At 41.3% G+C, this 15,804-nt stretch overlaps 1 protein-coding gene across 11 annotated transcripts in view; it reads right to left on the bottom strand.

The window, feature by feature from the left end:
• Positions 1-65: 65 nt before the first annotated feature.
• The window catches only part of LOC115422168 (serine/threonine-protein kinase WNK2), a 41,128-nt gene continuing 25,389 nt past the window's right edge, over positions 66-15,804 (bottom strand). For 4 of the 11 annotated variants that reach the window (XM_030138271.1, XM_030138274.1, XM_030138272.1 and 1 more), the window contains 18 exons: positions 15,274-15,702; positions 14,499-14,837; positions 14,279-14,322; positions 12,897-13,056; positions 12,677-12,793; positions 12,120-12,290; positions 11,792-11,843; positions 11,235-11,333; positions 10,010-10,812; positions 9,511-9,568; positions 9,333-9,406; positions 8,478-9,136; positions 7,569-7,798; positions 7,133-7,357; positions 6,151-6,249; positions 3,716-3,760; positions 2,875-3,170; positions 66-2,773 (listed from right to left, as the gene is read on the bottom strand). In XM_030138271.1, the coding sequence (XP_029994131.1) occupies positions 2,423-2,773; positions 2,875-3,170; positions 3,716-3,760; positions 6,151-6,249; positions 7,133-7,357; positions 7,569-7,798; positions 8,478-9,136; positions 9,333-9,406; positions 9,511-9,568; positions 10,010-10,812; positions 11,235-11,333; positions 11,792-11,843; positions 12,120-12,290; positions 12,677-12,793; positions 12,897-13,056; positions 14,279-14,322; positions 14,499-14,837; positions 15,274-15,702 (4,251 nt within the window). In that variant the 3' untranslated portion in view covers positions 66-2,422. Of the gene's footprint in view, positions 2,774-2,874; positions 3,171-3,354; positions 3,380-3,715; positions 3,761-6,150; positions 6,250-7,132; positions 7,358-7,568; positions 7,799-8,477; positions 9,137-9,332; positions 9,407-9,510; positions 9,569-10,009; positions 10,813-11,234; positions 11,334-11,791; positions 11,844-12,119; positions 12,291-12,676; positions 12,794-12,896; positions 13,057-14,278; positions 14,323-14,498; positions 14,838-15,273; positions 15,703-15,804 lie in introns of those variants that run through there. The other 7 variants (XM_030138282.1, XM_030138273.1, XM_030138275.1 and 4 more) reach the window with 6 other exon arrangements.

Genomic DNA, 15,804 nt, shown 5'->3' with positions numbered 1-15,804 from the left:
GTTTATTAAGTTTTTCTGCATGTACACAATAAATTAAAACAATCAAAAACACCAACACCACATAGTCAAGCACAAAATAATATTTATTTCTCTCTCAACATACAGTCTGTGATTAGAGTGCAGCAGGGAAGGGTGGGGTTATGCAGTGGGACACAGAGCAGGCAAAAGCTATCCCACACATCTGAAATACAAGCCTTTTTGACATACAGAGCTTGTTCACCAGGGGGCAATGTTGTCCACAGAGAAATGAGATGAGCAGAGGAGGAAGTGTCAGCTCTGGTCCTCCTTCTCCTCCTCTGTGCATCTCAGTCCTCTGTTTGATCACTGCATCCAAATGAATATGCCAACATTACACTGTTATTCCCTCCTCTACTCACTGTCAGTTAGCAGGGAGAGAGGTGGAACCCAAAAAAAAAAACAAAAACATACCAGATACAAGTGTAACAGAGAACAGAAATCTCTTACTACTGGAAGTATATCACCAAAGCAGAAGACTCTGCATAATATCCTATAAAAGTCCAATTCAAACCGAATTGATGGAATAATATACATCAAAGCAACCCCTCCACCACCATCACCATCACTTCTAAACAGTCAAACAAACAAAATGTACAAATATAAACTACAAGAAAACTGTACAGTTCACAGCTTGGCAGGACTGGGGTGCTGAAACTGTTCAAATGTGGAGATGTGACATTTATAACCATAGTTGTGTCATTTTAACTTTGCTTTAGGAAACATGAAAAGTTGGCCATGCTTGTCAGTGATTTCAAAAAAATACAGGCGGTGAAACCCACTATATACACTGTTGGAAACTTTTAAACACAGGTTAAATTTAAGGGAGACGAAATGTTGTGCAAATCTCCCACATCAAGTATATTTTCAATTTTGTAATATATTACTGACAAGAAAGAAAAAAGGCTGTCATCAAAAAAGAGCAGAAAAAAAACATACCATCAAACTTCTAACAAGGCAATAACACTGCTTTGTGAGACTCTTATTTGTTACTTTAACTCGAAGGGGATCTTTATTTTTAAGTACCATCCAATGTGAGGAAAACGTTCAACTGTACAGTGGAATCACCTCAGACAATAGCAGCATCCCAAAAAGATCAAGCTTTTAACATAAAATCATTTTATAAACATCAGACTGAACTGGTGATTGCACAAGGAAAGTTTACAGTGTATGCTCTGTAAATAGGACAGCCAAGTTGAAAGAACATTTAGCAGTAGTGAATTCTGAGCTTGCTTGGTGGTGTGTGTAGTGTTTATACTTTGCTTGGTAACATCTGTGTTGCTGGGTGATTTGTAACTTTGTTCAACTTTTCAGCTTGCTCCTGTTGCACACGTCAGAGATAAGGCTTGTGGCAAGGCCACGATCAAAGCTTTGTGGAGGGGATAAATTGCACTTTTAAGCCTCACACCTTCACATATGAATTGCTACATTCTGATAAGAGCACTACCAGAGGCATATACTGTATAAAAGGACTATGTACAGTATCATAGGCTCTGGACACTGCCTTTCATCTAAGCACAAGGCTACAACACTGCCAGTTCTTGTGCTGTCCTACGCACCTATTGTCCTATCAAAAAGAGGCTGTGTCCAAGTGAACCATTCGACCTGAAAAAGTGGATTTTGGCTGCTGGCGTATATATATATTTTTTTTAATATTTTCCCATCTTCAGTCGTTCATTAACCATTTGTTTCTGCAAGGCAACAGTACATCTCACCACTATGGCATTCCATCTGTCACAGGGGTGGAAAGTAAACAAGGATTAAAACATGATTTTATTTAAATAAGAGCATATATTGTGTTAATAGTGCAGTACTACAAGGGCATTTTTATGTAAACCAAAAAACAAAAGTGTCTGTAATGCATTAAAAATGAGACTGCACTCAAGCTAAAACAACTTGGATGCTGACATGCTTTGTTTCACAGAAGAAAAGAAATATATTAATCAATGTCCAAGGCACTACATTCCTTCTCATCTTAAATACTGCCCTGTTTCTGTATCTCAAACCACTGGTATTTGGATTTTCATGTAGTGTGTAAAGTGTACATACATGTAGAAAAAGGCAAAAAAAAAAAAAAAAAAGAGAAAAATCAACGTGAAAACTGTCATATTAAAGAATAAAGTGAAATGTTTTTCTGATTGCTGACAAATTGTCATGTATGGCTGAGTTTAGACAAAGACCAAAGCCAAAAAGCATTAGGTATTCAGGCATACATACTTAACATTTACTGTATAATATAACACGCATACCTCACTCACGCGAACTACAGATATAGGTGTTGTATCAAGAATATCAACACTTGCATCATGTTATTTACAAGATCAAATTATGTACATGTGTGGCTCTGCTGAACCAGATCAAAGTGGACTGTCCTACCCATACACACTAACAAATATTAATATGTGGATTAAGTAGTCCTAGTGGTTTTCGGACAGGCGCCATTCTCAGCATTGTGCATAACCAGAGGGTAGGCTTGGATTCCTGGGTTTGCCATTGTGACATAGGGCATCATTCTTGCAGCACCAAGCAGGCCTACAGGACCCACAGACCCTACAGGACTAGGTAAACCAGGCCACTGCGGGGGGTAAAGAGGGTTGGGTACCATCCCGCCATAGGAGCCTGATGGCAAAAGGTATCCAGGAGGGGGCACTGCAGAGGCGTTTGGAGCCAGGGCTTTAGGCATACCTGGACCTAAAGTAGAAGTCAGGGGGCAGGACAGAGGAAGCTGGAACTTGCTGGATCCAACACGGCATTTCATCTGGAAAGGAAGAGAGTTTACAGGTGGTACAAAACTGTCCATCCATTGTCCCAAATTTACACAAAGACTGATCCTAAGTCATCACGCTCCCTTCCAAATACCTCGTGTGAAGCTGCTCCTCTGGGTGGAGCTCTGCCATCCAGCTCCTGCCGGAGTCTCTGCTGTTTGATCTGATTGAGGGAGGGGCGTGGCTGATGGGCTGCTGCCACTGTCTCTTTCGTCCAGTCATCCACTAGTTTGTGAAGATCGTCAGTAAACGTGCCCCTCTTGTTGTTACTGTTGTTGGTCTGGACCTGAGCAAGACGTGTGATTGGCTGAGGAGACGGCGTGGCTGTGGTGAGAGACGTCGGCGTCTGATGGGAGGCGGTCTGAGCTGCAGGCGTGTTCAGAGAGGACCCTGAAAAGACATTACGGTCTTAACAATTTGCCACCGTTTATAAAATCAACATATCAATTGGCTGCTTTACGGCCACAGTAATTTAAGGCACTTCTACCACAATTAACCTATAACATTATCGGTTGTGATGCCAACCTTAATTTGAGAAAAATAGTCTTCAAAGGTTTGGTTGAGGCTAAAGTACCTGTGAATAGCTGCAACTTATTTTACTGCGACACATTTTCCAAAAGAGCAGCCAAAAGATTACATGAAAGATAACAAAATGACTGTCATGAGTAATTACAGACAAATGAAATGTTTGGTACGCAAGCAATGACACAAATTAGCAAACACAAGTAGGCACAGTGCCATGCAACGACAACAGTAAAACAAAACATAACAAAAACCATAACAAAGTCTGTATAGTACCCATGTTTTCAGAGAGGAATGACACATCTTAAGTGTCCAAAAAAGATCAAATTAAGTGCACATACAAACATAAGGGAGACTGAAATAGTGAGGACAGAGTTAGAAAGACAGAGTAAGAAAGTAAATGAGATAGTTACTACTACTGCGCTCTTTGCCTAGACATAGTCGTTTCAGAGTGGACCCTATAAAAAGGTAAAACAGCACAAGACAGAAACAGTTAGGCTAGGACACACTGCACACCACAGGTATGTGGACAAGCTGCTTCAAAAGCACATTCAGCTATCAAAACAATTAGGGAGAGAAACAGGAGAGGACAAGGGGTTTAAAATTCAGTGAGAAGGACTGGAGGAAAGTGCTTATGTGTTTTCTTCAAAATGATCAATTGGAAACTTCTGACAGGCTTAGAAAAAGAACAAAAAAAAAAAGAAAAACCACACTTAGCCTTGGTTTGTTATGCTGCATGTTAACCTCTTCCTGCAACCCCAAGACCTTCAAATTGAAAATTTTTTGTAAAATAAACTTAGCGAAAACAAGGGAGAAAAATGGCGTTATTGTTTTTCTTTACAATGCCATCTTGGGCAAAACTTAACTATGGCCATTGTCATTTTAGTCAACCTTACACAGAAACTGAATAGTAACTGAATATGGATTACTGGCCAATTCATTGATAGAGAGACAGAATAATGGCATGTTCTAAGAAAGGAAGACTGGATTCTGGATTATAGAGAGATCCCTTCTAGTTCAGCATTTGCCGATGTTAGAATGCCTGTGAAACAAAATAAACAAAACTGAAGGAGCACACAGGTAACTAGCTAGAACGCATCAGAGTCAGCAACTGTCAGAAACATGCAGGTAACTCAAAAGGCAGAGAGGGGAAAAAGAAGAAGTAATATTGATGATACAGCCCTTCATATGGCGGAGCAAGTCTCCATCAGTGCCCTGCCTGGCGCCTGCATCATGCACGTCTTCTCCGTCCAAACATGAGGGACAGAGAGAGCCCGCTTCTATCACAGCAAAGGGCCTGGCTTATCAGGGAAGGACTGGGGGGGGGGGGGGGGGTCTCTATTAGCATACAGAGGACTGCTGACTTGGGCAAAGTGCCTAGACTTGGGAGATGTTACACAATCAAAATTAACAGTGGATGGAAACACACAAGAAATAAATAAAGTGTTAAAAAGGATTTGGGTCTGTCTTTCACACATGTACACAATCTCATACACACGTAGATACACAGGCTTCCTGTCTTGTTTTAAATTGGACCTCAGGCCCATGTTTGGAGAGGACTTGCCATTCACAAGCCCCACTCTGCTTGTGTCTGATTTGAAAGCCAGAAGCACTGCAAAGCATTTGTATGCAGGGGTGGGGGATTTTAGGCAAAATATCCACAAATGACTGGCCATGAATGTAATTGTGGTACTGAAATATTGCCAGAGGACAGACTGTGTGCAGTACCTCAAAAACCTTAAATAAGATGTACTGTCTCGTTACTGCAGGCTAATGAACAGTAGAGGACACATGTACATGCAGGAAATGTTTCCTTCTACATCTTTACGCCAAGATCCTGATGACCCAGTACAGAATTTGAAGTAATTTAGTTACCCATCTTCTGTTCTGTCTTATCCTCTGACCACCAGACAATATTTACCAGGTTGGGAACATAATATAATATAAAAACCCCCTCAAAGGAAGGAATCTCCTGTGAGGATTCGAGTAATAAGAATGGCACTGCCACAAGATAACAGGAGGCCACACACATATGATATAGAATGACTGTGCAAAATACTGAACACTAGTAAAGTAGCAGTGGTGCAAACGCATCATACAAAATAATGAAATAATACTGGAATTACTCTGCACCTGCACATATTACTAGGTATTTTTTAAACAATCCATCTATTAAAGCGCTTTATGTGAAAACAAGAAATTTTAAGTCATATTGCAACTGTTCTGAAGAGGTCAAAGTAAAAAAGGCTGAGCAAAACTGAAAATGAGCAGCTGCCTATATTAGTTTTAATTCTGGGTTTTCAGTTTGCTTGAATTATCATCTATCAGCCTTTCTTCATATACCAAAGGAGGGCGTCAAAGTAAAAAAAAAACAAAAAAACAATTCTATGTACAGTGGCTTTAATTGCACTGGCATGAACCACTTTAGGAGAAGTTCATCTTTTAAGCATGGTTAATTATTAATATGCTGATCAGCTAAAACACAAAGCAATAATTACTTGAGAGTGTACTACACTTTATTATTTATGCTTACAGATTGAAAGCAAACATTTCCTGATTGCACATGTTTTGCTGACTTTTGTTTATATAAATGTTGTTTGTGTGAGGGATACCCTCTGGCTGGCAGAAAAAAAGATATCAAACTCAAGCTTTACTATTGCTGAGGGAGGGGGCCAGCGGTAAGAGTCAAAAATAGGGGATGTAAGTGAGAAGGCCTGAGAGGAGGGTGAAATAGAAATCTGCTGTATTACATAAAAAAAAACAAAACTTGGCTGACAGAAGAGAAAGGCAGGTAAAAGAACAGAAAGATGGAATGAGTGAGGGGAAATAGAAAAGAACAAATACAAACAGATGGACAGAGACACAGGTCCACTGAGGAATCTAGTGCGTGGTTTGCTACTAGACTTATAGGTGACTCTCTCTGACGTTTGGTGGTAAACCGTCCAGCCTGTAAAAATGAATATAAGAGGGAAGAAGAGAAGAAACAAGAGAGACACTTTGTAAAAGTGCACAGAGACCGGGATGAGACCTCCACCATTAAAAGCAGCAGCAAAGGATACTAAGAAGGAGTTCATGATAAGCTGACGGCACTACATTGTCTCCAGATCTTTTGTTTGTTTTAAAATGATGGGATATCTTCCACTAATTATAATGTACAGACTTTTAAGGTATGCTGGAAAAAACATCAGGTTAGTGTATTTTGGTTGTGAGGTTGAATTTTGTGTCTGATATAATCCATTATATTCACATGCTTTTAAATGACCTTACTCAAGAAAAAAAACCTGCTGTATCATAGCTTTTGAACGGACAAAATTATGATACAACATACAAGAGTTTCTAATCTTGTAGAGTATTGATCTATAACATAAGAGATTCTGTCATGCAAGCAAACAAAAACGTTTACGAGTTCAAGTGTAAACTGAAACTGCACAGTGAAAACACCACCTAAGATATTGCTTATAAATTTTAAATGTATATTGGAAAAAAAGAGAAAAATTAGCCTAACTTACCAAAAACTGCATTACATCAGATGAAGAAAAATACTGTATTCATACATTGACATAACAAGTCAGTTATTGTAAGCTCAGAAATTTCACAGAGGAATCTTTATAATACTTGTAACACAGATGGTTTCCAGTACATTATTATTATTACTATTCTGCTTTCCTCTACCTGTGCTTTTCTAAAAGTGGCTCTCCAACTGCAGTTTAGTTCAGTAAAAGGAGAACCTCTTTAAATGCTACAGTATGATTTGCAGGATGTCGTGAAAATACCACTTTGCAGCACTTTGGACGCACACACAAACATATGTATAAACCTATATTGCATACCTTGGGCAACGTTAGCTTGGGAAGCCATTCTGTCACCGTGTAGACCAGCATATATGTTGTCTGAGGAAAAAGACCCCTTCAAGGAACAAGGCTGTTGGGTATGGACCTGCTCTGGGGCAGTGCTGGGCTGACTGCCAGAGCTGGAGCTTCCACTGGAGTGGGCCGAGCCATCTGATAAAACTGAACTTTTAGCAGGAGAGCCAGAAGAACTGGCAGCACTCTCACCTTGGTGAAAAAAAAAAATAAGAGGGAAAAAAAAGAGAGAATGTGAGTCAGAGTGAATCACTTTATGAATCACACACTCCTACATTTTTTTCCTAAACCTCTCCGTTTTCCACTTGTACAAGATGCACGCTTCCAACTGAAAATGCCCTTATATACACACACACAAATAACACACGGACCAGTTATCACCACACCATCCCTTCCCACACACCTTTTCTCTCAACACTGTTGGTGTTGAGGTTGTTTCTGAGCTGCTGCACCATTGGATTGAGCAGTTTTCCAGCCTTCAGCTTATGTTTGCTAGCCCTGCGTCTGCGGCCACTTGGAGGTGCAGCATGAAGAAGGCCTACATTCGGAGGCAGAGTTTTACCCAGTTCCTTGTACAGATGCTCAATCTCACTCCTTTGGAAGGCCTGCAGCTCTGAGATTTCCTTCATGTGTCTAATAAAAGAATGGAGACAAAGTAACTTAAACTCTGACAGTAGCCATCAGAAAATAATGCTCATTGTATGAGTAAGTTTGTTTTACACTACTGTAGGACATTTACTACAATAAAAATGTTCTATGCAGTAGCCGAAGCTGTGACTACCAGGTGTATTTGCTGAAATTATGACTTATTATCAGAAGCAACTCAACTTGATATATTACCAACGCTGCGGCTCAAGATAGTGCAATTTTTATGACTCACTTAATGATAGATGGCTATTACTAATAACTGTAATATTATAATTAATTTTGTGACACGGTGCCGATTCTCATATATATTTTCAATAATAATTAATAGTTTAAATGTATAGATTCAAGACTGGTTCATTTTGTTGTGTGTTTAAAGCCTCAAGCATTAGATAGACTGCTGTAATTGATCTTCAGTCACTTGATTCTTCCACTCAAATAACAGAGAAGCGAAGTAGCGTTACACTATGGCAGTTTTCCAGTCAGTGCCTGACATAATGTCATCATGTGTGGTACAAGATTCCTGTCAATAAATAGCAAATCAAATGTCAAATATACATTAGTAATTTCAAACTCTGAAAGTAGTTACTGAACATCACAGTGTATGAAAAACAGTAATAACAGACTTTTCAGCTTTAGTTGTAGGTAAGTATGCAAGTTACTTTACTTTTCTCTCAGTTTCTGCAGTTCTTTCCTCATGTCTGCATCCTCAAACTCAGAATCATTGTCACTGCTAATGTAGGATGACTGGGCATGTCCTGCAGAAGGCGAAGGAGCATGACCGTTCATTGCCACAGGCTGCCGGCTCGGTGAATCAGCGCTCTGCTCACTTTTGCTCCGGCCGGTACGCCGCAGGAAAGCCACTGCCCTCTTCATGAGGTCGCTTCCGCTGTGTTCAGACAGGGCATGGGCAGGGGGAGTAGGGTGGGGAGGGAGGGCTATGCTGCTGCTTTCTTCATCTGCTGAATCAGAGTACAGGTGAGAGGAGTGGTGGTAGTGGCGAGGTGTGGAGGTGTCTATGGTCTGGGCACGGGGAATATGGCAAGGGGTGCTATCTGGGCTGGAAGTAGGGGTGGCCTGGTAGAAGTTAGGCGGGGCGGAGTAACGGTTGCTGTGGGGTTTGGAGGTTTCTGCATTCTCATCATCTGGTGCAGCAGATACAGATGACTTGCCAACAAGCATACCATCTTTCTCAGTCTTGCCTGGGCCTTTCGTCAGACTGTGAGACCCTCCAGAACCACTAGAGGGTGCTGCAGAACTACAGGTACTGTGGCTCGTCTTGCTTTTCTCTAAATGGCAAATAACATCCGGTGGGGTGGGGATGATCTGGCAGGAAAAGAAGCCAATGTTGATAACAAAATTAGAGTCCATCAACATCATCAACTAATGCAATGTTTGAACAACAAACTGGCACAGGACAGACAATGGCATAAGTCATGACCTGCAATTTCATTAAATTTGGTGAAATGACATTTATATTGAGCAGATTTGGTCATTTCAAGTTTTGAAAGTGAATTCTTACTTGAAAACGGCTCTTGGAACCACATGAACTTGAGGTGGAAGTTGCATCTCTTCTGCTTGAAACCCTATTAGTGGCTGAGGAATCACAGAGAATATATATTATATATATATTTTTTTACATATTTATTTTCAAGCTGTTGTGCAGTAATGATAGGAGATAATAAAGGACTTCAACCTACCTGCCAAGGCAGAGTCACTTAGTGCACCCACAGCATCTGTACGCTCAGGTATCTGAGGCTAACAGAAAAAGAGAGAAAGGTGTGTTAGTATGTGGGAGGTTGTAATAATTGAAAAGTGGTAATTTGCCAGAAGGAGTTCATCAGTGGGCTAAGGCTAACCATTATCCTCCTCTGACCTGTGTTTTGTTTGAATGAGTCAGACCCTGTTTTGTTTTTGGATGTACACACAAGGACACACACACACACACACAAAATGAAGACATCAGAGGAGGATTATGATGAATTATCTGGCTGACAGCAGTAATTTTGTTATCCTCTCCTTTACCTAAACACAATATTAGTCTTGTTCTTTGCAGCCACTAGTCAAATCAATACAAAAAAGCAAGGAAGCCAATGAAGGATGCTGCCATTAATTTACTAACCACTGTATGAATGGTCACATCTCTTCTATCGCTCTCTCACTCACACACATACAGAGACAAATAAAATATGGATTTACCAGCAGCTCTGCCTTCTTCTTTGTAAGTGCTCCCTCGGTGCTTTGGCTGTCTGAGACTGGTGTTGCGCTCACTCCCTCTGTGGTGGAGGCCTGGGGGTCAGAGGTAGAACTGCAAGACTGGGCTGGAGCATGCTCCTGGTACAAAAGGTTTCTTAGTTTCTCATCCAGAGTCTTGATGGTGCGGTCGACAAACTCCACCCTTCGTGGTCCCTCACTATCTGACTCCCCTGGTCCACCACTTGCTGCTGACTGCTGCTGGGTTGACACCTGGGAACTCTGAGAGGCCTGGGAAGATTGATGGGCTGGACTTTGGGGCTGGGACGTCACTGGCTGCATTGATGCAGCGTAAGGTTGCTGCAGAACCACAGATTGATGGGAAGCCACCTGAGGGGGTAGTTCTCCAGTAGGACTGGTCTTCAGGTTAGGCTGATTAGTTTGAGAAGAGGCCAAACCACCAGCTGCCCCTTTATCACTGGCATTCACCTCTAGAGAGACAGGTGGCACAATAGCACAGCATGGCATCTCTGTTACCATAGAGACAGCTGAGATGCAAGGCTCCTCTGCAGGAAGGGAGGTGTTATGGCTGACACCTGCAGCAGCAAGGTTATGTTTTGTTACACAGGGCTGTGGCTGCTGGACCCTAGCTTTGCCCACATTTTGGTCCTGAGGTTGTACTGATGACTGGGCTGCAGAGGGCAGAGAGGAGGGGGACGGGCTCTGTGAGGATAAAGATGCAGCTGGGGTAGACACTGCAGCAACACTGCTGTTGGACCTGGCTGATGATAACACAGGCTTTTCAGATTCTAGAGAAATCAAAACGTAAGAGTTAATTAGAAGAAGAACAGATTGGGAGTTAAACACGTGGGACATGAAGAAGGGAGGCAGGGTCCTGTGGGTGCCAGAGTGTTACATCATTGCATGCCTTCCCCCCATCAGGCACTTGTCAGCTGGAGTATAAATCCTGCCCTTCATTTTTGCCTAGAACCACTGCAGAAGCACTCTTATATAACTGACCCCAACAGCTGAACTGCACGCACACACACACACACACACACACTAGAGCATGCATAGCATCTTCAGAATTAACAGCAAGACAATGGAATAATTCTGTGTGTTCCCTAGAAAACAGCCATCCTCATAAAAGATTTCTGCTCATTAAGACATAATCTGTGGAAATGTGACTAGCATTAATTATGCTTTGTAATTATCCAAGTATGCAGTATACCATGGGCTGTAGAGGTCTGAGGTGTAGTCTTCTCTTTGTCGAACATGGGAGTTTCATCCACTGGACAGATGATAAACCAGCGTTTGCCAGTGTGGAGGACTGTCAAGGACATCAACAGAGAAAAGCTCATAAATCCACACCTATTTTAAAATCTGCTCAGGAGAACAGTTTAGACATCAGCCAAGAAGAATATGGAAATAAAGACATGACAAATCTTTTTTTGTGCTTGAAGGTTCAGTGTATGTGCTGGATGTACACTGTGCATGTATTGCCCTGTATAGTAGATCAGAACAGATTTCCATTTTATGACATGTGGCATCCAGTGTTAACATTCATTACTCTCATCTCCTACATTTGCGTGTGGACCAGTGTTGGCCCCTCCCCTAACTTAAACAGGCCAGAATGGACACAGCAGATATTGGCTTTCACATTCTTGCCTTTTTAGCAGTCACCATAGGGGAGGGTGAGGCAGTCTACAACTACACTGCTAGATGCTACAAAATATTTCACATGGACCTTAAGTAAATATATAAATATGGTGTAAAAAAAAACCTCACCATTTTGCTGGTACACTAGCTGTGGGGAGCTGGGTGCAGTGGCCTTCAAACCCTAAAGAACAGGATAACAATTACTACTGCATGGGTTGCATTTGAATAACCATTTAAAGTTTCTTAAAGCAGCCAAAAAGGGCTAAACTGTAGAAGGGAAATTCAGTTAGATCAAAATGTCACATCAGCAAGAGTGGTACTTTTGGCAGCCCCTGTTGGCAGCACTGCATGTAAAGTCATCTTGAGAGTGCTGTCAAGATGATGCATCCCAAAGCACAGGCACTCCTAGACTGATTGTGCCATCGCAGCTATTAACTGCCAACAGTTCCTTTCTCACCTCTGCTCCCAGAATGCCAGCTCCATCACTTTGTTTGGGACTGCCTCCCTGGTCAGAGCTCCTCTCACCCTCAGTGTCTTCACTCAGCATGTCCTCAGCCTTTTCCACAATGTCCTTCAGCTGCTCAATAAACACCTCTTTTTCCAGCGGCAGAATGAAATCATTTTCCACCTGAGAGGAAGGAAAATGGCCACAAAACACTAAGGGTTTTATCTTACCACCCAGTGCTTAAAATAACTTTATTCATGGCCTGAGCAAGCATGATGAGGAAGAAAAACAACATTCAGACCGTAAACAAAATTATTTCAGTAGGAGTTAAACCATGAAATATTGATCCACCTATCTAAATATAAATTTAGCTTAATTTGGAGAGACTGCAGGAGACACACAGCAAGAGAAGCACAGACATAGATTTTGCTGCATTGCAGCTGAGGACAGCAACATGAGGAGTTTCAGACTTAGCCACAGAAAAGGATCTCCAACAGTGCACTGCGTTGAGCACATTTATGAATTTTTGCTTTTCTGATTAAGGAGGGGCAACTCATTTTCTCACATACCATGTATGTAGCTATTTCTTCTGGTGCATCTCCATCCAAGTCAAACTTGAAAGTGACCATCTTATGGTTGTGCGTTTCCAACTGACACTCTACCATCTTATCCCCAGTGTTACACACCTGTAAGAAGGAGGAATACAAAATACATTATCTGCTGTAACAGTTTTCCAACACAGAGTGCATTTCTGCAGCCTTTGTTCAAAAGTATAGTCTGGATACCCACGTTGAGCATGCTGAGCTTTGGCCTGCTAATCTTCTCCTGTCGAGAGCGAGTACGTGTAGATCTGCGGTGGTGTTTGCGGACTTTCCCCTCGCCTTTGCTTCCATGTGTCCCCTCATAACCATCACTCATCTCTTTTCCTGAAGTAGCATCCGAGTTGACACTGGTGTTTGGAAAGCAGTATATACATTAATACATGTTTTGGTTAATCCATAAGTACAAAAACGAAAAGAGACAAAATTTAAAAAAAGAAATGATCAATGAAAATGTATTTGTTAAAGGGAGATAGGTGATGTGACAATAATTCAAATAAATCAGGTACATACAATCTGACATCCCTACAAACATTATAAACAATGTCAGGGAAACAGTGTTTCACTGTGTGAACTTTCTTTTCCTTTGTACCCACCCATTCTGATACAGAGGTTTCATACAATGCCAACAGTTTACCAGTACACAATAAAATTGCTCAAGGCCCTTCTCAAAATAGAGCTCAGTGAGAAGGTTTTGTAAATTTAGTACTGTGGAATGGCCAGCAGGATTTGGTCATAATTGATATTGTCAGATGATGCTCACAAAGAGCTCAAAGTCATCTTAAATTGATATAGATTTGTGGGGGATTATACTTTATATGCACAACACATTACAAAAAAAAATTATTTCTAGAAAGTACAAGACAATTGTAATTGTATACAACAGTAGCTGACTTAAGACAAACACATGCCATTTCATTGGCTTTACAGACATATTTTCTTCAAATTGTAGAACTATCCTTTGGTCACCACTGTACCAGAAAGGCTCAAATAAAGATCTACATTTAAGTGCTGGGCAGGGAGGAGCATTATGCAATGCCTGTCCAATTATATAAATGCAAAAGGCTGAGCTGAGACGCACTGTGTAAAACAATCAAAAATGAAAGTTGGTGCATTTTTAAAATAAGGTTTTGTATTGTAGTAATTTGTGTTTGAATGTTTTAGTTGGAAAAAAATACACATTTCAAAAATGGTTTGTAATTCTGTGCATTTTCCTTGATAACGAGGCAAGTAGACACAACTCATAAAACTGTCCTCAAACACATCATAAAGCCACCCAGCCCTAAAACTCTATTTTACCATAAAAACATGTATTTTGTTAAACAAAAACATCATTAGCTACAAACTCAAGTTATGGCCAAGAACTCTTTCAACTTGAGCTTCTCATAGTGTTGGTGTGACTACATATACTATATTGTAGCCGCACAAACAATAATTGGTTTAAATTGTTGTACATTTATTTGACAAAACTGACAACTGATTCAGATTTGCTTCATCCAATAGGCATTTCTTTAAAACTAGCTAGTAAAAGTAGTCACCTGCAATGATAGCTAAAGAAAAAGGGGCTAATACCTGTCATAGCTCTGTCCTGCTGAGTGTTTCTCTGCAGCTTGATCCTATGGACAGAACAAAATTCCGAAATAAGAGACAGAATGGATTATGAAGAGTCACAGTTTTCAGACATTTCATTTTGACAGGAGAGGATGTCCAGGGATGTTATATATGCAGTGGGTAGGTGTGGAAAATAAGCTGGCAAATGGGGACAGAACTTCAAAAAGTTATTTGCTCATACCTCCACAGTGGTCTCTGCTGGACCCTGACCAACAGCTCCTGTCACAGCACTATGCTGTTTCTGCTGAGTCAAACTGGCAGATCCTGATGATGCATTCTGAGACTCAGAAGGGTGCAGTGCAGGAATCTGGCTCTGAATATGAGTCTGACTCTGGTTCTGTGGGGGCAGCTGGCATGGATTCTTATTGTCCAGCTGGGTAGCAGTGGTTACAGCTCCTGTCTCAGAGCCAATCTGCACGGGTGAAGAGGACACTGCTGGTTGTGTAAGCTGAGAAGCCTGGACTGTGTGGGAAGGGGGGACAAGCCCAGGGGGGCCAACGGGGTTCTGCTGGGGAACCTGCTATAGAAGACAAAAAAAGATAACATCAGGTACATATTTTCTGACATCCCTACAAACAATATAACAATGTAACATAATTATGACAGACATGGATATCTGGGCACGTGCAGCATTTGGCACTTTGGTCATAATCACATTAAAATATATCAGACTTAAGGATATGTAACGGACACCTAGCAACCTGAATCAGGAAGGCCACCATCCAACTCATACCAGAGTTCTTTGACATATATTATTGTTTATCATTATTTAGGACAGTTTCACTAAAATCAAAGCTTTGTTGTGATTCAAGAACAGATGAAAACAATCAAAACAATGACAGAGGTTATCAGAATCACAGGTTCACCACAGCCACCCTTAAAACACACTAACACTCCAATTCCAAAGCACACCTTCTTGGTAAACATCTGCACTCCACTGCAGCCTTTATAATTACCTGTATCAGGGACTGAGTGCTTCCGTTTTTGGGAGGGTGTGTGTTCTGGACCGAGGCAGTGTGTGCGTGCAGTGGGTGTGTGGGTAATGGTGAAATAAATGTAGGTTGTGGAATGGAAACATCAGATCTAACACTCTGCAACATGGCAGTGGTGGAGTGGTGCTGAGGAGAAGTGGGTCCCACTTTACCCATCACAGGTGTGGGAGATGGTATGAGTGAAACCGGAATTGATGGAGTGAAAATGTTTTCAATGAGTAGGGGGGAAAGGGGAGAGACAGAAGGAGTTACAGGAAGAGTTTGGCCAGGAGACAAGAAAATGGGATTGAGAGAAGAGGAGGTTGAAGGGTGGGGGACAGAGCAGTGAGGGTAAGATGATTCACAGTCAGTCACAGCTGGCAACACCTGGACTGTGGGATACTGTGAAGGGAACTGGGGAAAAGACAAAATGAAAAAGAGAAAAATCAAAAAATCTAGAGGTCAAGGTTGATACATAGGAGGATTATTATTTGCATCATGTTAACTTGCTTCAAA

The sequence above is a fragment of the Sphaeramia orbicularis genome, chromosome 7 (genome assembly GCF_902148855.1).
Source record: "Sphaeramia orbicularis chromosome 7, fSphaOr1.1, whole genome shotgun sequence".
Classification (NCBI taxonomy): Eukaryota; Metazoa; Chordata; class Actinopteri; order Kurtiformes; family Apogonidae; genus Sphaeramia; species Sphaeramia orbicularis.
Note: the sequence above shows the minus strand (reverse complement) of the source record. Positions and strands in the feature narration are given on the sequence as shown.